Source organism: Topomyia yanbarensis, chromosome 3 (genome assembly GCF_030247195.1).
Source record: "Topomyia yanbarensis strain Yona2022 chromosome 3, ASM3024719v1, whole genome shotgun sequence".
NCBI lineage: Eukaryota > Metazoa > Arthropoda > Insecta > Diptera > Culicidae > Topomyia > Topomyia yanbarensis.
Genome location: NC_080672.1, coordinates 307,982,877 through 308,004,782, shown reverse-complemented (window position 1 = coordinate 308,004,782; position 21,906 = coordinate 307,982,877). Strand labels below are relative to the sequence as shown.

The window sequence follows — 21,906 nt, the reverse complement described above, 5'->3', positions numbered from 1 at the left end:
GGATGTTTTTTAAAAAACTGGAATAATTCAGTTTAAACTGGAAGGTTGGCATCGCTGGTGATGCCATACATAACTCCTAAGTAGAACTACCATAATCATCAGTTAGGTTCATATTTTGAAAGCAAAACGTTTCCCGCCATAGTTTTCGCTGTTCCATAGGTTGACATGTGTTTTGCAAATGATCGAATATATTTCCTTTAGAGATTTCCACTATTTTGGGAGGTATGCTAAAAAGTAATAATAGATTGTGAAAAAAGGATCTAGTCTTTTCGTTTAATCACATGTCAACAATAACATTGTTTAATGGATATCTATTGACACTAAATTGTTAATGAAACAATCATTAATTCATTCATTCAAAAGACTGAAAAGTATGAAAATTTTGAGTTACAAAACCATCATTCTTTAACCTAATATTACTGCTACCGCATGATGATTTTCAATTGCCAACTTGTCTTTCAATATAAAACTCATTCCCAGAAAGTTGAAAAACATTCCATTTTGGCACATTGGCGAACCCTCATGTGCATTTTAAATGCCAAAAACTATTTATTTTCAAGTGCCAACAACTTACCTTTTAATATAAAACTCATTCCCATAAAGTTGGGAAATTTTTCGTTTTGACACATTCGCAGACCCCTAGGGGCAGATCACTCTAGAAATATATAACAAATTTGCATCAAATTAGAAAAAATGCATTTAATTTCCATTTTTGCATTAACTTTGCACTCCCTCGCAGAAAAGTTTGTTTAACAAACGTCCTATGCTGCCAACAACTTTCCTTCAAAAGACTTTTCCTTGCTAATCAGCATAAAAGGCAATGAAAAACACCTATTTTAAAGTAACTTCGTTTTACGTGACTACAATTCAATGCGGTATATATAGGTGTGGCAGAACACACAGTTTGCTAGTGTTGGCAACCAAAAATATGTAAACAATCCAGAAGCACAACGGGTCGACGTCATAGCGGTCACACGATTCAATGGGAGCGGAACGACCGCTATGACGAAAGCAAGTCGATTTATACTGTGATCACTCACACCACTCATGTAAGATTCATCTTACGAATACCAAAGTGCCGTCTTCGCCAGACATGTATATACGACATTGACTGCAATTCACCTTTGAAAATGATGGCGAAAAAATACATCGAAAGTGTAAATTTTTCGACTAAGGTTATTCCGAACATCATCTCACTGTCGCTCTCACTTCACGGTGTTCGTTTTAATCACTTCACTGTAGGTGACAATGGTAATAGCACTGAGAACTGACATACAAGTAAAGTATTCAACTTGTGTAAGAAACAAAACTGTCGCTTTGAAATGACAACAGCAAGTAGCAACTTGCCACCGGACGGCGCTTCGATCGGCCAGCAATCGCTATACGGGACTTGTGTGCAAACTTGGATACAATGGTGACTCACGCATGCGAACCTGTATGCGATGGTGATTTTCAACGTTTTTTCATTTAAATGTTTACACAGGATTTTCGGGAAAGTTTGTACCAGCTTTTATGTCTGTTCATTGTGGTAATAGATAGAAACAAGTGAAGTGACGTGTAGGTGAAGTGAAAGTGAACGTGTAAGTGAAAACTGTAATAAGGGCCGTAGATATGAAAAAAATTATTAGGACCTAGGAACTTCGGTATTCATTTGATAAAGTTTAGTCTGATGCTTGTCCAGAAAACAAAAGCTCCCCTGAGCACCAAAAATTCATCAGCGAGCCACAAATAAAGCACAAAACAAGAAAACGCGAATCAGCCACACTTTCATGATTCCACCCATGTTGTCATGTTACCCGATAGTAACCAAAAAATAACATATTGCGATAGAGCGAAGAGAAATTACGAATAACATTACTCCACGTGTCAATTTAGATAGTAAACTAAAGAATAAAATACCACGATAACGTGCACATAAGGTACGAAAATCATGACTAACATTCATAAATCATCAACATAAACCACACTACTCCGCCAGAAAAAAACGAAATGAGCATCGTGAATAGAAATATCACGAAAACGTGAATAGAAATTACGAAAATCCTGACGAAGTTCCCAAAATCATGAACATCGTTTAACTGTCGGTTCATATAGTTTATACAAACTAGTGTATCAACCTCCCCCCCCCACGCCCTTTAAATTCGTTCTACATTTTATTAGAAAACTTACAAAACCAGTAAAAACAGCTTTGTATACATCCTAACAGTCTGTAGAGTTAGAGTTAGAGTAGCACATAGAAACTCCAAACGATTTAATGATTTTAGTGTAATGGAAACATCACTGTTTGGACCATATTCCTTTCTGGTAATGCTTTCCACTTTGCTCTCTAGAACAAAACTACTGGGAAAACTGACTGAACCAAAATAAAATTGTCGTGTTGTACAATTATGGTAAGTTTTTTTGTCCGATTAGCACAGAAAAGATAAACGCGTGTAAGCGCTTAATTCTCAACCGAAGCTACTGAAATATAAACGATATAAAACGCAATATGTAAAGGCAAAGGATCACTTTGTAGGGTAACAAATTGAAGTATAATTTTAATGTTCGAAAACTACCCAAGCTTATAATTATAAGCTATTATGTAAATTGTGTGCGTTATTCTCTGTGTAGGTTGGCCTTACAAAGCTCAAGCTAATCTAGTACATTTGACGTCGAAAAGTGCAGATGGAGCACAATTATTTTCTGTGTATAAGCATGGTATTATCACCAGAGCCGGTTACGAAATTTTAGCCAAGATGTTCTTTGAACGAGTAATAAGGGCAAATCACCACCCTACAGCCGCGCATAAAAACCTGCTCTAATATTCCGAGCACTCCAGTTAGTTGACTTTAGTTCGCAGATACGGATAGTAGTACATCGGAACAACATGTTTCAGCTGTGGTTTGTGTTTTTGGCAGCAGGTGCTCTACTAACTTATTTTCTGTGGAAGGATACAGTTCGTCCATCGGGATTTCCTCCTGGTGAGTAGTTTGCCAGGACTGAAAGATTTACCACTATGTAGACCTGTATTGATTTAAATCAATAAGATAATTTCGAGTGAGAGGCCGCACTCTCTATATCTCGTAGAGTCACTTTAGTACTGTAATGTGATGTTGCGAGTTTGTCTTTCGAAGAATTACAAAACTGGATATGTTAAATAATTAATTTAACAGCTTCATTTTATTATAAAATATATATACCCCGATTTAGTCAATGTCCCCATTTTGTCAGCCTAAAATACACCATGGAGCAGATAAAAACGGGTCTTTACTGTATTTGTTATTCACTCTGTCCAAACATTAATAGCTACGCCCCATTTTTTGAGGATATTTTTTTTAAATTAAACTGGTCATCACCAATATTTTTTTTCAATTCAATTAATTTTGGTTTGGAGAGGGTCTTAGCCCCTAAACCCCCTTCTGGCTATACCACTGCGGTAAACAATTATCAAAAATGTATGCCGTGCTCGATTGACTGGCCTTTATGTGATTTATCTTACAACCGAAGCTCCAAAATACTAATAATAATCGTAAAAAAATTCAAAAGTTGGATGCAGCAATAACTGGTGCAATTATCAGAATTTGCTTAGACTCTACAATAGCTATCAACCAATACGGCGTTAATTACTGACTTTAGTCTCTTTAAAAGGTCCACCCTGGGTACCGTTGGTCGGAAACGTGTTTTTGGTCCAGAAGCTGGGACGAAAATTTGGTGGACAGCATGGTGTTTTTGAGTATCTATCCAAGAAGCATCATACCAAGCTGGTGGGCATGAGGTTAGGAAGAGAGAAAGTAGTTGCCGTACTCGGTTATTCCTTGGTAAAGGAGGCGCTAACAAATGATAATCTCTGCGGACGGCCTGATAACTTTTTCACGCGCATGAGAACGTCAGGTAAGAGGTTGTATCTGTTATAGTTAGTTCATTGTAGCGTTAGATCTTCAAACTTATATTTTTTGCAGAATGGGAGTCACCTTCACTGATGGTGCATACTGGGAAGAACATCGATGCTTTATCGTGCGAACTCTCAAAGAAGTAGGATATGGTCGCAACTCAATGAACGAATTGATTAAACGTGAACTGGAAGAAGTAATTCAAATCATCGATGATTTAGAAGGTCCTGTGACATCCGGCCAGCTTTTCCCGATAAGTGTATTGAATGTTCTTTGGACTTTAGCAACTGGTAAACGAATCGAACGAGATGACAATATGTTGAAAGAGTTAATTGATATTCTGAAGAAACGATCCAAACTATTCGACATGTCAGGAGGTCTCCTAAACCATATTCCGTGGTTGCGTTTCATAGCACCGGTTTGGAGTGGATATAGCCTACTCGTCAAGGTTAACCATAAACTGATTAGCTTTTTCGCTGAAACAATCAAGGCGCACTTAACCAGTTACAATCAGCTATGTTCGAGTGATGATTTAATCTACGCATACATCAGAGAAATAAAAAACCGAAGTAATGATCCGAAGACCACTTTCACCGAAACACAGATGGTCATGACCATATTAGACCTATTCATAGCCGGAGCCCAAACGACGAGTATTACTATTGACTTAGCTCTAATGATGATGATAATTTATCCGGCTATTCAAACCAAAGTTCATGCTGAACTCGATGCATTCAAGGGACCGATTTGCTGGACAAATCGCACCAACTTTCCGTACGTGGAAGCGGTCATATTTGAAGTTCAACGTTTCTTTCACACCGCTGCGATAAGTGGTCCTCGACGAGCCATGCAGGACTGTGAACTCGACGGGTACAACATTCCTCGGGACACCACAGTTCTGATCGATTTGAAAAGTGTTCACATGGATGAAGAGTACTGGACTGATCCAAAAACGTTTCGCCCGGAACGGTTCCTCAATGAGGATGGGCAGCTGGTGAACACGGAGCGACTGATTCCGTTTAGTTTAGGCAAACGAAAATGTCTGGGAGATGGACTGGCGAGAGCTTGTCTGTTTGAATATTTTTCAGGTCTTCTGTTGCGATACGAAATAACATGTCCCGAAGGAGAGCGGCTTCCTTCAATGCAACTGATTCCGGGTATAATATATCTACCGAAACCGTACAAAGCAATATTCAGACGAAGAGTAATGTGACTTCGGATCAGATATTTAAAATAGTTAGGGGAATGCTCACTCTTTCTATGTTTATCATTAAACTAATGATTTATGAAACGTAGAAAACTAATTAATCGGTATCAAGTCAGACCGAACTAAGTGACATTGTATGGATTTCGAGATTAAAGATTTTAAAGTTTGAATCACTATTTCCTAAAGTGGTTTTTTTGGCATAATTCTTTTTAATTGTAACATATTTCAAATCTGTTGAAAGTTGAATGTAGCTAAAGAAATTGATTATTATTTTCTCATTTTTTAAAGATTTTGAGACTCAGTCCAATCTGACGAATTGTCAACTAAAATGTAAGACAAGAAATGACAATAGGCGGGGTGGTCCAATTGTTCGTCAGAATGTTCCAACTCCTGATTAGAGTTACTATATTCAGAGTTAAGCGGACACAAAAGCCGGAAAACTGGCAGCTCTTATTTCAGGAAGAAAAAACTGCACAATGGTTTTTTTTGCCAAAAGCACGCGAATAATTATTTACACAAAAACGATCAAGTTTAGATCAATAATGTCTTCTGAAAGTGTTATCAGTATTTCAAGACCTGGTTTAGTACATTGAGTGATTAATCTCCCTAAAAGTGAGATATTTTTATTCTAGCTCTTCTATCTTCGAAGTTATTTAGCAATTTTTGAAAAAATAGTGCTATTTTCAATAGCAAAAACTTTTGAACGGGCAAAGACGGGCAACCAGCTATAGTTATAAATATTAGTACAACAAATGAACTACAAAATCCAATTTATTTCATTTGTCTACTGTTGTCTCCGGTGCTGTTATGGACGGTTGAGGACGTGCTTACAGCTGCTTAGTATGCATTTTTCATTAAGTGGAATTGTCATCTGTTCCTCGCTGGATTCTCTTTTTGCGTATGCGTGTGCAGGAAAGAAATTGGAAAGGGCAATCCCTTCGAAAATAGCCAACAAAATCGATACAGTAGAACCTTGCGGCAATTAAAACATAGTAACATATAAACTAGTTGGTAAAAAAGTATATAAAAATTCGATTTCTGCTAGCTGAGCTGTGTCATTAATTGCTATCAGCCATCCGTGTGTGCGGAACGAAAAAATCAATAAGTAGTTCAATCACAATAGGATCGGTGCGACACCGATAGCTTGGTGTCGATTGAATGCATACGTCACGGCTTGATGCCAGCAGAAAGGAAGAAGAATGATTGCATGGTCGTTCTAGGCGAGGATTTGTGAAGAATTTTTTGCCGGCGTCGGCGGTAAAACATGATGATGAGTTAGTTATGTTCTACCATAGACCATGCGGTAGACTTGGGTGCAATGCCCAATCCCAACTCTGCAGAAGGCAAAGAATTCTTCACATTTCCTTTCGCTCATGCCCATATGAGCCTGCATAGTTCTAGTTTTCCGTTCTAAGTTTATAACTGATTCGCTCTAGAATACCTATCCGTCTTTCAATTTCATTGCTTTCGCTTCTCTTAGTTTCAAATTTGCCGAAAATAGCCAACAAAATCGATACAGTAAAAAGTAGCTCTACAACATTGCAGAACATATGATCTCATTATCTATACATTTAAAAAAAATGAGAAAAATATCTAACTTTTAGGGAGATTAATCACTCAATGTACTAAACCAGAAGAAAGGTCTTGAAATACTGATAACACTTTCAGAAGACATTATTGATCTAAACTTGACAGTTTTTGTGTAAATAATTAATCGCGTGTTTTTGGCAAAAAAAAACATTTTGCAGTGATTTAAAACGTCGTTTTCGTGCTCAAAATTAATAGCGTCTAAGCCGTTAACTTTTTGGGTATGGTTTGTTCGGAGAAGTTTTTACCTTTATGATTGCGCATCTACAGGAATATATTTTTCAGTGATATTTCGTATATCTCTTATAGGTGAATTAACCTATAAGAGATATACGAAATTCATTTCCTGAACCAATTAAGATAGAATCTTTGCTTTAAAATTTCATTGTCGTCGTGGGTAAGAACCTTACATGTACGAATAGAAAAACCAATTCGAAGATCTGATATAGTAACTACCGAGGGCCAGTTGCTGGCTAGCGGGGGGCTCTTTGCCAACTCGGATGCGCTAATTACCCTTCAATTTGCCAGCAAATTGCTGGCAATTAGTGGGCTATTTCAAATGCAACAATTGGGCGATTTGCCGCCGTCATTGTTTTGCCACCCAACCCGCCCTTAAATCGCCCCCATATCGCCCACGGAACGCGCCATTTGATCGCACCTGCCTAATATGAAAATTAAAAATAATACTTAATTTCGGATTCATTATCCACTCACATATACTTACCAGTATACTAGGTAATCACCACCAACTTATAGGAAGAATCAAAGGTGAATTTGGTATTGCACACCAAAACTTATCACAATCTGACGTTAAGACTTTAGGTCAGAGATCTTGTTCTACTATACTTACACACAATTCCACAATTTTCTACATTCGTTGGCTAAATTAAGTGCACTAGATAAACAAAATACAAGTGGGAACACACCAATTGTTCAAAAAACAATTTTAAGGTTAAGACAAATATGAACCGCCATGTTTGAAAAATGCAGAACACAACCAAGTCCATTTCAGCCGCCAGAAAATTTGTCTAAGTATTGAAATTGCCTTTAAATCGCATTCGCAAATTGCATTTGTTCCTAGGGGCAATTAGCACAGACGAGTTGAGTCAAACTTTTGAAATCGCCTGACCATGTTCGTCCGCATTTTTTTGGCAGGGTATACTCTTGATTGGTTGATTCTGACTTTTTGCACCGTAGGCAATGTTACTGTAGGGATAGCGAAATGATGTTTGGCTATATTTATAGGAAAATATTGTCATTAGAGTAGAGTGGTGTCAAACAGGTCAGTTTTTTGACGTGCTCGTGCGATGGCATTTTTGAACTGATTTTGACAAGCAAGCACTCGTTAGAAAGGTTGTATAACCTTTCTAACGAGTGCTTGTTTGTCAAAATCAGTAGGTGGCAACGTATTGGCAATAATGATTTTATGCATGGCTAAATATTTTTCAAGCTAAGTCCAATAAGGCGAAGGTACTTTTTTTCGACGTTTTTAAAATCTAAGGGTACGATAGGATACTATATTCGAGGTTAAATAAAACAATGTACACACCTAGAAAATCAGCATAAAGCATCGCATAAACATGCAATTTTTATCGGAATCGTATAATCCCAACCAACCAGAAGTTCGGATAATACTTAAAAAGCACACTTTAAAGTTCACTTAAAGTTCTTAGCGAACTTTCAAGCTACTTAAGCTTTAAAAAAGCTGCTTAAGTCGCTATTAGAACATAAAACGTATTGCAAAATTACTTAAAACGAGAAGCTTATGCAGCTTCCTTATACAAACTTTTGGTTGCTTGGGATGGTGCACCGTATGTATACGCATTATACAAAATTTATCTTAACTAATACGTTAAGATTACTCGTTTACGATTTTCGTATAAACGCGTGCAAACTTGGTCATACAATGTATAAAAAGGCTCGTTATTTGTGCAGTAATAAGCAACAATTACGACTACACAAATGCGTGTCGGTAATAGCCAAATTAATCCAAGTTTTGCACGCCAAGAATCGTAAAGCAAAGAGTGGTGAGGTTAATTCCGAATGAAATGCTGACTTGGTACCAACTTCAATTCAATCCCCAAAATAAAATATCAGATCTGTTATGTTTTTAAAAATAAATAAATAAATGGATACTTTGAAAAAAAGGAGTCTCAGTTATATGTTCATATTGCCTTTAATTCATTCCCATACCAACATGGTTGCATCGTACCATAAATAGGAACTTATAGAACTGTGAAAATATGGACAAGATTTTTAGGTAGTAGTTAAATTATGAGTTTTTCTATATATTGTTTATAAACAGCTTTAGTTAATTTAAAGACTGGCGCAGGTACTCATGTTAACAGAACCAAAAAATAAAATAAAAAGTATGGATAGTATTCACAGAACTCGAAATATGTTGAAACTAAAGTTTATCCTAAAGTAAATTTTGAAAAGTTAATATGATTGATTCAGACACTCTTTTGGTTATTTCTATGATTTGATAAATTTTGCAAACAATTTATATCTGTCGACGAAAAATACTCATTTAAAAAATATCAATGGGGTTTCTGCCAACTTGTATATAGGGTAAAGTGCCTATTTTCACCATACTAAGCAGGGTCCCTCACTAATTCATTAATTTCTCGGCCTACAATCAATGAAATGCGTAAAAATTGACATCAACAGATTTGCTTCGATGTTAAGAACCAATATAATAACACAAATGCGTAAAAAAAGTGAAATTCTCTTGTTTGAGCGCAACGAAAACTCGAATCGAGTGCCCTAATTGTTGCGCTACCACTTGACTCAATGCGTTGAACAAAGATGGCAGACACTGCTTTAACCAACGGCTTCAAATGGGTAGGGTGATAACAGAAACATATCAAAAATGGACTCATCACCCTATGTTTCGTAGGAGCGAAGCAAAAGTTTATAAATTATTTTAAAAATTTCAATTTATTTAATATATAACGTGGCATTATCGTCGATGTTTTTGGCGAAGATGTATAGCTTCTTTTCTATAATAGAGCCCTCGAAGAATTTATACAAATTAATTAGATTATTATATGTACATATGGACATATATGTACTTTTTCATACGAGCAAGGATGTTACAATATATGAGTTGATTACAACACATTTCGGATATCATTAAGAGTATGTTATAATAGGCGAGTTACTTATTTCACGTTCGCATATACAAAGTCGTATATCAAAGTGGTATAATAAAAGCATTTTCCCAAGAGTCAATGAGTTTGGCCCGAGCTAACCACACCTATCAAATGGTGTATTGGGTATGTTGCAGGCACGTAATCTGATGCTTCAGGGTTCGAGACCGAGTGAACCCTATACGTAGCGAATTTTTGAACGATCAAATCAATAAAAATATTTTTGAATTCAATCGACTACCTATTATTGAATTAAAATAAAATATTTGATTTCAATAGACAAACCTGTTGTTGAATTAAAAATAATATTGTTGTATTAACATTGCTTTCTTGTTGAACTAAACATATTATTTTTATTTCAACAATATTCTACCTTACTTTGATTTAGCATAGTAACGAATGAACGTGTATCATATTTTTTATGTAAATCGTACGCATGAGAATCCGCCATTTTGGCAAATTGAAAAATCTCAAAATGATTTCGCCAAAGAAGAAATCTGAGCTAAACGTTAAATAACTTAAAGACGATGAATTGGTGATAGCCCGCCTTTCATTTGGGTTGAGAGTGGACACAATTGGATTCTTTATTCGTGAGTATAAAAATGTAGATTACTTAAAAACTACAAGGGGCAGCCCTATGGGGTTGCACGAACTGCAGACGTAGGACTATACTACTTAATGTAAAATATTTATTTTCTTAGTACTTAGTGTGTGGGAAAAAACACCCGGACCGGTGAAGTAAAATCAAATTTTAGACAATATAATCACATCTCATGTATAGACCAAGCTTTCTAGTTGCTCTCAAACAGATCCTAAAAGTTCAAACACCCATGGATAACCCCAAGTTTGTAGATGTGTTTCGATGCCACAGGATTGTAAAATGGTTAATATTACGTCATGAAAATTCAATTCTTCCGTGACAATTTTTTTGCCTGCAAAATGCCCTGTGTGTATGCAAAGCTCATGATTTGTTGGAATATTAGCAATGATCGGAAAATGCTTTCCAACGCTGCGCATTGCATACATACAGAACATTTTGCAGGTCACCAGAAGCTGTTCATTTTACCACCGCCACATGTTCATTTTACCCACTCGCTATAAACATGTCTCATTTTTGGACATGTTTAGAAATCAAGAATCATGTTTGAAAAAATGTGTTTATGACGAAGTATTTTTACCAGATATGTACAAAACATGTCTAACAAGAACTATAAGGTGATTGTAATATCTCATTCACTTATTAGTTAGAAAATAATGACTTTGCTTAACGTGTTCATTTTACCGCCAGTTCCCCTACCTACTAACACATTCGCCCCAAACATTGAACCCAAGCGCACAATGCAAAATGAGTCAACGTTGATGATGATGGGTTGAGCGAAAGAGACAACTAGTACCACCACGACACTATTAACGCATTTCACCAAAATTCCACGCGGCCTTTCCCGATTGAAAGGAACGGCCGCGCTTAGCCCATCTGTCATAATATCGTGATTTTGCATAGCGAAGGGCTGATGGTAACACATTTTGTTCCAAAAAACAGCCCTGCGTTATGCAACACTTTGTGCAGGTTGATTATACCAGTTGCAAGTGGGGCCAAATTCACCAAGTTCCGTAAAATTCTTTTTAAATTACAGAATTGATAAAATTGCTTAAATGAGCTAAACTAACTAATCAAATCCTGTTTTAAAAACTGTCCTTGCGTTTAATCCAAAATAAGAAGCTTACTACTATCACTACATTACTTAATTTCAAGCGCAAATAGCAAATACATGTGCTAGTTAAACCAAAAATTTACTGGCAACATTACAGTGGCATTTAGGAAGCAGTGGTCGCCTGTTGAACGACACAGGGTAGCGTCCCTCCACAGCCAGTGTAACGGACTTCTAACTCAGCTACACTGGCTGTAAAAAACACAGCGCAGTGATCTGCTTCGCCAGCCGTTCAACAGGGAACTGAGCGTGGCTGGCCAAGTCCGTTCTTTAAATAGTCGATGATGACGTCATTCATAGAAAGGTAGCGCGCTAGGTACACCAATCTGTCGTACAGGGCTTGGGAAGCGCTATCTTCTGTGTGTTAATGCGCGATATTTTGACAAGGCTGTATATTATTTAATTTTTTAATGCTATGATATCAAAAATCTTTGGGTTTATCTATTGGAATCTATTCTTAGAAGTATTTCGGGGCGATTTGTGCAAAAAATTTGAAAATTTATCGTGAGATGGCTGAATTATATGCGTTTAAAATTGGACCACTTTCCGTTACATACCATTTTTGTAGAATTTTCAACTTGCACCCCTATATCGAAAACAAAGACGTAGTCCTACGTCAAAACAACTTTAAACAAGTCATATTAATAAATGGTTTTCCTCCTGTGGCGGATTTTGATTACACACAGCATCCGCAGGCTCCACTAGGCCGTGGCACAGCAGTGTATTGATTGAGTTCATCCGGCAAGAAAATAGCTCTACTCCAACGGTACCAAGGTCCACGTTCCTCGCAAGAGAGCTGTAAAGCATTTTATCGTCGACTGCATGGATTGTTTACTAATCAGTCACAGGTAAAATTTACTAAGAAATTTGAAGTGGCACGATTACTGTTTAGTACTGTAACCCAGGTTAAATCTATCCGATATATGCTTCGGAATTCTCTCAATTTCTTATCCAGGTCAATCCATTCGCAAATCGGTTAGGAATTTTCAATGAATTATGCGTGAAAAAATAAATGAATAGTTGCTAAATCTATTAATTTGTTTTACTTTTGTTAACAAAAGAAAAATAACAATCAATAACCATATATAATCAATTCTATAAAATTATTGTTCTTTTAACAAGAATGCAATATTGAATTTATTGTGTTTCGTCACTGAATCAATAATACACTGTGCAATAAATTCAACAATAATATTGTTAATTTAACCAATTAACAATATTATTGAGCTTGAAATCAAAAAATGCAAAAAACCAACACAGATTGTAGAAATAACAATATTATCGATCGAAACAACTAATTAACGTGATTAGCCTTGAGATAATAATATTTATTGTTGAGTTCTAACCAGAATATTGTTGTTTCTGCAATCCATTTCTCTGCGTGTAGAAACCCTAGAAATGCTAGAAACGTTTAGGATGTGAAAAAAAATGCTAGAAACGTTTAGGATGTGAATTATTTTATATTAATATTTTCCGAAAGCCTAATATAATCGAATATAGTACTTTTTCGAGTCGTAGGAGAGTATAAAAGGTGTCTGTTTCTTGCTACGTGGAATCAGACTAAGTACCGACCATAGTCGCATTTATTTAAGTTTACATCGTATATTAAAACCCAATTTTATCTTTTTTATTTTTATATTTTGCCTCCACTTTTGTCCGTATGTAGCATATTTGCGCATTATATACGATTTAGTTTAACTGTATATTTACATATATAACTCGGTTGAAATGTCGGTATAACTACAAAATTGTTTGCTGGGTGAATACTCCCGCAGTCTTGTACAGGAGTTATTGCGTTCCTTATGTCCTTTTCACCTTGTTTTGGAGTTTTTGCGCGAAATTGCGCACAATTTCCCTGTCAAAATAATGCAAATTTACATTATAGTAGTGTCCTATAGTGCCCCAAACAATTGACCTATCGTGCCCCCAAGCGTATGTTTCATGTTGATGTCGTAAGAAAAAACTCATTGGACTTTTTTACATTGATTGAATGTACTGTACTGAGGACGAAAGACAATGCATTTTCGCAGAACAACACGCGAAAACATAAACGACGCCGTAATTAATACAGTTGATTCACGGTAACAGCCAAAATGACAGTCGTCAACGATGTTCTCTACCGTGTATCTAATTCACGCAACATGAGCGACCTCTGCAATAACATAGCAAAGATAATGCTCTATACCTATTGTGCCCCTATTTAACCCCATTTGAATCCATTTTCATTAATAAAAATAGCAACACTGTTCGAAAGATGTCGACAATGTAAATATGTGCGGAAAGAAAAATGTCGAAGGATAAAAAAGAAGCCGATTGTCACGTCTTGTCTTAGACTGAAATATTGTCGAAACTCAATTTCGAGATTGTATTATTATTTGTGAACAAGCCCCGAATAGTAATTAAGAATGTTACCTTTGTTATGTCACTTTGCCGTAGTTTGGACAATTGAGAAATGTACAATTGCACCACTAGGTGGATTAAAACAGGTTTTTCATTGCAAATTAACTCTGGCTGTTGCATCGTTACCCTCTCTCCGCTAACGCACAATTTTGGTACTTATACGGTAAAAAAGTATGTAAAATGATTTACTGTTGAATTCGCACTACTTGCCACACGGAAAAAAGATGGGTGGGTAATGTCAGAGACATAACCGGAGTGAAGTAGAATACACTTTAGGCTGCGAATGCTACAATTTTGACTATCTTCTGATAGGTTATATTAAAACCAGCTATTTCTTTATTTCTAATGGAAATACCGAAATATCGGTACACGTACATCGATACCTAAAATATTCCAACATATTTATCCTCATATGGTAACCCAGAAAACAGCATTTAATGAGAGTGAAACAATTCATTTGGCAACAGTAGAGAATCGTGTATACTTGTACCGTTATTTCGCTATTTCCTTTAGAAGTACCGAAATAACTTATTTTAATAAAACCTTTCAGAAATTAATAAAAATTGCAGCATTCGTATTAACAACTTCATATGTATGCTACTTCTTTTCGGCAATGTCGTATTTCTAATCTAAAAAAGAACAATTGTTTTGAAAACCTAATAATTGCATAACCTAAGACGATTTAAAGCTACACCTTTGTGAAATCTCGACAAAAAACAAAATTACGTGTTAGTCCAACGAGCTTTTTGTCCCGTTGTTGTTGTGAATTATTAACATTTTGAACATTTTTCAAAGCGTTATGATTGCGATTACAGGGGGAAATGTTGGTTGAATGATATTTATTAAATTCTCCCAATTAATGTTCTATAGCTAAACTATGATCATATTTCCTTAGTAGGCGCGTTTTACCCCATGTTTTCATAAATAATAATATGCTCGAATCTTAACCAAGCAGGTATCTTAGAGAGGGGTTTTCACAATAATGGAGCTTTTCACTTGTGTAGCCGCGATATTCGCAAACAAAATAAATAAAATGCACATTGCGTCATTTAGCCGCACATAAAATAAGCCGAGCTTAATGTGGATACAATTAATCTGTTTCATGGAAATTGTGTTTATAGCATGATGTTAGCATACGTTAAACTTTTTCTCCATTTGCTCCGAGGACCGAGTCTTTTGAGTTTCCCCTGGTAGTCCAAAAATGCTCTATAAACTCGTAAATAAACTTTCCGAAGTAACTAGTATCAAATCATCAACAAAAAATCATAATATCAACATCCAATAAGCCAACATCATCTCCTTTACACAACGAAACAAGCAATACGCACTTCGGCTTGCCAGAGGAAACACACAGATAAATTCACCACGGTGCACTCTAGAACGCGCGCCGTGGTGAATTTATCTGTACACGCACCTGACGCCACATATAATTTAAAGAACAAGAGAGCGCGGTTCTCGCACTAAACCACCCCACCCCATCGCCAAACCATTTATTCAGCTCTGAAGAAAAGAGCTTTCTTCTTTTTCTGTGTTGTGTCATCATTGTATCTTCCGTGTATGCTTGAAACTGGCACGTCATTTCATTATTAGAATGAAATGCTATCAGCGCCAGGCGGCATTCATGGTATCTATTACCTACCATCAAAGAATGTCAGGTGACATGAAACGCAGCAGCTGCTACGCTTACAACGTCAGCTAACGAATTTTTCTTGTGTTAACTTTTTATACCCATCGCAGTTCATTCGATGAAAAAGAGGCAGCCCCAGCAACGCTTGCTTTTTGAGCGAATTGTACCGACCAATCATGGAACAGATAATTACTACTTTCATAAAATTCATTATTTCTGCTATTTTTAGTAATTGAACATACTACCGAATTGGATACAAAATTGTTGTACATATTTCCAATCGGATAGCGTAATAATCTTATTTTTCCATTCAGTACGAAGGCGTTTAAAAAATCGGGTGAAATTCCTGCAGAAAATTTTGAAACGGGACCCCTATATTGAAACGTTAGAAGTATTCTACTTCAAAATAAAACAACCCGCAGAATAAGTTCTATTAATTTAAATTTAGGTAGTTTTGAATCTTGTGTCGCTTTCTCACTTATTAGTGTTGTTAAAAACAAAGAGAGAGATTCGACTCAGTCGAGGCCTTCCATGGAATAAGGTACTTTTGAGTTGTTTGAGGTATACTCAAAATTAAGTAGATTCAACTTAAATTTAGGCATGTTTAACTCAAGGTTGAGTATATAAAACCTGTCAATGAGTTGTGGTTTTTGCCGTGTTTAAAGGGAAACTACCTTCAACACGGTTTACCTGATTTTACCTTATTCCACGATACCCCGAGATTGAGTCAAAAGAGCTCAACTTTTGGTAGTTTTTCGTATCCGTGCAAGCATTCACGCAGAAAAATTTCCACAGAAATTGTTCCCAAGTAACATTTTTCATACTGTTTAGCTGTATTCAAGTTTTATCAAAGTTATATCGAAGCTACTAGTCATCAATTTTGTTTTTTCATTAATTGAAATTAATTAATCGGTCCTCGGAGCAAACGGAGAAAAAGTTTAACGTATCATCATACTATAAACACATTTTCCATAAAACAGATTAATTGTATCCACATTAAGCTCGGCTTATTTTATGTGCGGCTAAATGACGCAATGTGCATTTTATTTATTTTGTTTGCGAATATCGCGGCTACACAAGTGAAAAGCTCCATTATTGTGAAAACCCCTCTCTAAGATACCTGCTTGGTTAAGATTCGAGCATATTATTATTTATGAAAACATGGGGTAAAACGCGTCTACTAAAGAAATCTGATCATAGTTTAGCTATAGAACATTAATTGGAAGAATTTAATAAATATCATTCAACCAACATTTCCCCCTGTAATCGCAATCATAACGCTTTGAAAAATGTTCAAAATTTTAATGATTCACAACAACAACGGGACAGAAAGCTCGTTGGACTAACACGTAATTTTGTTTTCTGTTGAGATTTCACTAAAGTGTAGCTTTAAATCGTCTTAGGTTATGCAATTATTAGGTTTTCAAAACAATTGTTCTTTTTTGGATTAGAAATACGACATTGCCGAAAAGAAGTAGCATACATTTTAAGTTGTTAATACGTTTACGTATTAACGGCTTACGTTTTATGCGAACGCTTGAAACATATCACAGTAATATTACAACAATCTAAAAACCTGGCATTTTAAATTTCCATTTACTCGCAATAAATGTTTTAACGTTGCTCTATGTAAACTTGAAATGATATCGGATGATGCTATATTAAAACAAGAAAACATAGTTTTATGTTGGTTGTGCGACAGAGTGCTAAGAATTCTTTATTCAAACAATCTCACGACATACTGATTGTATACAAAGCAAAGTAACTGTAAAGATAAAAAATGTTGTTTAAATAACCATCCAAAAAACTATTATAAAGCTTTGTCATTACATCTGTCAAAATGGAGAAGTGGAAGAAAATAAAAGCGAGTGGTCATTTTAAGCGAAATGTGAAGCGAAATTTTCTAAAAATATTCCAATCAGAATCACAGTTGAACCATTTAGTGATAATTGTGTGGAAATATCCAATGCGTTTCAATTGAACCTCAATCTCTCTAACCCAACTGCAGTTAACATAAATGTTCCCTCTATTTATTCTGTTGAATCTAATGGCCAGACAAAAGAAACAACGTTCGAGTACAATCCGGGTGAACCAGACGATGACATTTTCGAGAACTTGCGGTTGCTTAGCGATCTTCGCACGTGGGCTATCACCAACAACATAAAATAAAATGCGTTGAAAGATCTCAAAATTCTGAAGTTCTGAATTCTTTCGAATGTTCTTCCGCGGGATTCCAGAATTTTACTCAAGATTCCTAAAGAAGTTTCGATCCAGCAAATTGAAGGTGGTCCATACTGGCATTATGGATTCAAAACATGTCTTTTTTCGGCCAAAAAAGGACTCCCTCTTTCTCCCATAGCGCGGGGACGATAGTGAGGCACGTTTCTCCTTTCTCGACCGTTTGCGCTATTTAAAAAATGGGTCGTCAAACGGTGGGATAACAAAATTCTCACATGTTTCCTATCTCATGCCTCCACGCGAGTCTAAGTCTATTGATGACATTTGGTCCTTAGACCGGCGACGACTGGGTACTATCAGCCTTCTGCCGATAGTAGTAGAATGAGAGGGTGCGAACAGACCTAGTCGAGAAAACATTGCCGTAAAAATGAACAGTTGATCGGAAATAAGCCCCAATACGAATAATCTGACTAGTATCTATGATCACAGGTCAATACGTATTGAAAATTCGCCGCGTCTTTTTTTTTAACCTAATTTCAAGCTCTGTTATTGCTAACAATCCCGTGCATCAGGTTAACAATCCTTTATATTTCCCTTCAGTGTTCGTTATTATCGCTCGTATACTTGTATTCCACAAACTATCCGATATGGAAAATAAGAAATACTTTCCTTGATTTATAACATCTCGCGCTATTTTTGCCTGTATAATGTGTTATCACTCGGTAGTTTTCAAGCCAATAAATATAGAAGAAGTAGCGAAGAAGTAGCGAATTCTGTCCAAATACTGTTGCCATAAATAGTGATCCGGCCCATTACGCCGATAAGATTAGCTTTTCTAGGCAATACTCCCACGGACGGCCGTGTGGAGTTCAAATTGCTTTTGTTTAGGGAACATAGTATACTCTCGATAGCCCGCTGCCCAGAGAACCAAAAACTAAACAAGATCTCTTTTTCGAGTGATCGTGCACTCGAAGACTAACTAAACAACTACCTAATAATATATGCTTTACAGGTCGCATCGCTTGCTTGGAGCGAATCCTAGACCTGATATCCTTCCAAACTACCAACTCCGCGACACCTATGGGAGAGTCTGATGAATCGTCGTCCTTCCGTTAAGTAGGTGGAGCATCAACACTTCCTGTCTACCTTATCCTTTATCCTTCTCCGTGAACGATGGAGATGGGGGCGGACGGCAATGATGGCTATCATGCTGTTGAGGTTTTAATATGGGTCGGATTGGTATGAATTCCTACTTACCATTTCCTAAGCAACTCTTATTAGATAATCAGCAGTCAAACATGATGAAGTCAGTTTGCAATCCGCCAAAATCATCATCACAACGCAACGCAACGTTTGCGCTATTATAAAAACGTGTTTAATCCACCTAACAGTGTGATGAGACATTTCTTATAACTCTTATCACTCTTCGGATATTATATCGTTTGAGAGCATTTAGAACTTGATGCTTCGCGATGTTTTTGATAACACATACTACATGGGATAGTGGCAGGACTCAGAGAATCGCTCAAATCAGCATAGGACAACATCAGTGCTAGAAATCTCAAACCAAATCAATGGGAAAGCAAAAAAATGGCCCATAAAATAGACATACCAACGAATTATTGTTAATGCTCTGTTAATAAAATATCTATATTGTGGTGGGAAAACTGAATTTTCCTAAAGGGATTATATATTGTACTGAGCCAAAAAAATCGAATTTTTTTTTTGAATCGATTTGAAGTTTATACTTTACTCAAATTTCCAACGCGACTGAGAACTAAGAAATCAACGCTTTTTCTTGAAAAGGGTGATACTAGCAGTGATACCATTCAAAGAAAATCAACAGTGAATATTTCCAGACTTGGTTTTATTTCCTATTTAAGAACTACTGTGTTTTTTTACATCCTAGATTGCATGATTCTGTGATCAAAACCCAAAACTTCATAAAGTATTTGAAATTATTAAATTAAAATTTGTTTTTGCTATTGAAATTGACAAAATGATAGTATCGCCCCTTTGGCGATTGTTTACTTTTTCGGTCCAATCTATCAGCATTGAAGTATCGCTCTTACGTTTTTTTTACAATAACTTCCGTTTTACACCACCGATTTCGTCCGGGTTTTTTTCAATAGAGATCATTGTTACTATTTACAGCTGGTATCAGTTTGATAATCCTAAAAAATACGAAAATAACAGTTTTGCCTCTAAACTGCTAGCAAAAAAGTATCGCCCTGTTTGTTTGCATGGAGCGTGGAGGGCGAAACTTTAAATAAACAAACAAAAATACAGTTTCGCCCGTTGTATTTTTTGCTGTAGTTTAAGAAAGCAATATCGTAGAATCAAAATTTTTAGGTTAATTTGTGCGTTTCAAAACCCTCATTCGCATGTAAGAAAAAAGCCCTATGTTTACATTTGTAAGTATCGCCCTTTTCACAAAAAAGCGTTGAAATGAAATCGCAGCTCCTGATATCACGCTATCTCTGAAGTACATGCGTGCATAGTTTCAAATTTTACTTCGACATCCACTTTTTCTAAACGTGACTTCCCAGTAGTATTCTTGATTTGAATTATTATCGCTAATCCTAATGCCAAAGAACAAATAAAAACCTCACGAAAACGAACCGTTTGGGAAAATCATCATCATTACTGGAACTTTCATTTTCACGAAACTTTTCGATAACCTTCCGTCACTTGCGTTAATGCACTGGGTGCACAGTAGGGTGACAGGAAAAAAATGACCCCTATGGGCCCACCTCTGCGTCGATTCCTAGTCCCACCAGGAGTACTTGCACCAAATTTGAAGCAAATCGGACAAGTCTAACTACCGGACCAACGGGCCTGAAGTTTGTATGGGAATTTTCAACAATTTACATGGAGAAAACCCACCAGCACGCATTTTCGCCGCTAGGTGGCACTGTATGCATCGTATTATCACTGTAAGTGAAAATAAGAAGGATAATTGAATTGTCTACAACTTAGTCGAAGACTGCAAGTAAATCCGACTTTGTTAAAAGAAGTTATTAAACTTTTAACGAAGTGATGTCTGAGTCAGTTTTGCATGGGTGCATGGTTGTGTATCAGTCTTCGATTCACACGAACTAAACATTTTTGTGAAATAATCGTTAGGTTTAGCTCAATGGTATGTTCAGAAGAATTATAGTAAATAATACGAGTCATGCTTTGATTAGAAAATTTTAGTTCCACCTGTTACCGCATAGCGGGCGCTAACACTAACTTTTCAACGGAGAGAGATAGAAATTTGGAGTCTTCTACAAAGTTATAGAACAGGCATTTTGCAGTATTTCTTCTGAACATCTTGATACTCTATCTCTCTTCTATGAAAAGTTAGTAGTGGCGCTCTCTATGCGGTCACAGGTGGAACTAAAATGTTCTAACCAAAACATAACTCGTATTATTTACTATAATTCTTGTAAACATACTATTCGGTTAAATCTAATTATTATTTCACAAAAATATATAGTTCGCGGGACTCGAGTACTGATACATAACCATGCACTGCTAGGCCCCATGCAAAACTGACTCAGACATCACTTCGTTAAAAGTTTAATAACTTCTTTTAACATAGCCGGATATACTTGCAGTCTTCGACAAAGTTGTAGATAATTAAAATATCTTTCTTATTTTCACTTACAGTGATAATACGATGTATACAGTGCCACCTAGCGGCGAAAATACGAGCTAGTGAGTTTTCTCCATGTAAATTGTTGAAAAATCCAATATAAATTTCAGGCACGTTGGTCCGGTAGTTAGACTTGTCCGATTTGCTTCAAATTTGGTACAAGTACTCCTGGTGGGACTAGGAATCGACTCAGGGGTGGGCCGATTGAGTTTTCAAAAATTCATCATTTTTCTGGGCAGTCTAGTGCACAATGCTCTAAAAATCTAGCGAAATCGTCTTAGGGCACCAGCTGGTCTGTAAAGAATACTAAAAATTAATTTCTATTCCATAATTTTCAGTTTAGCAATTCGAGAGATCGTGCTCACCGCAAGCCATGAAAAATAGACTGCGTTGTGAAGCGATGGTCACTATTTATTAAAAAATCACGGTTAAATAAAAAATAAAACTATTAAAAAATTTCAAATAGTTTATAATTTTCACAAACTTATTAGGAAAAATTGTTTAATAAGCTTTCGTAATATTGTGTAGGAAAAATGC

General features: G+C 36.3%; 1 protein-coding gene across 1 annotated transcript; it reads left to right on the top strand.

The window, feature by feature from the left end:
- Positions 1-2,850: 2,850 nt before the first annotated feature.
- On the top strand, positions 2,851-5,082 carry LOC131688043 (probable cytochrome P450 305a1). The gene is made up of 3 exons (XM_058972170.1): positions 2,851-2,960; positions 3,628-3,877; positions 3,939-5,082. Exons 1-3 carry the CDS (start codon positions 2,867-2,869, stop codon positions 5,080-5,082), a joined length of 1,488 nt encoding a protein of 495 aa, XP_058828153.1. The 5' UTR covers positions 2,851-2,866.
- The last annotated feature ends 16,824 nt before the right edge of the window (positions 5,083-21,906 follow it).

What these genes read in the sequence shown, in the direction of transcription:
- LOC131688043 (XM_058972170.1), top strand. Translation starts at nt 2,867, where the DNA reads ATGTTTCAGCTGTGGTTTGTGTTTTTGGCAGCAGGTGCTCTACTAACT. An exon ending in TCCATCGGGATTTCCTCCTG is followed by an intron (nt 2,961 to 3,627) that starts GTGAGTAGTTTG and finishes TCTCTTTAAAAG; the next exon opens with GTCCACCCTGGGTACCGTTG. An exon ending in ATGAGAACGTCAGGTAAGAG is followed by an intron (nt 3,878 to 3,938) that starts GTTGTATCTGTT and finishes TATTTTTTGCAG; the next exon opens with AATGGGAGTCACCTTCACTG.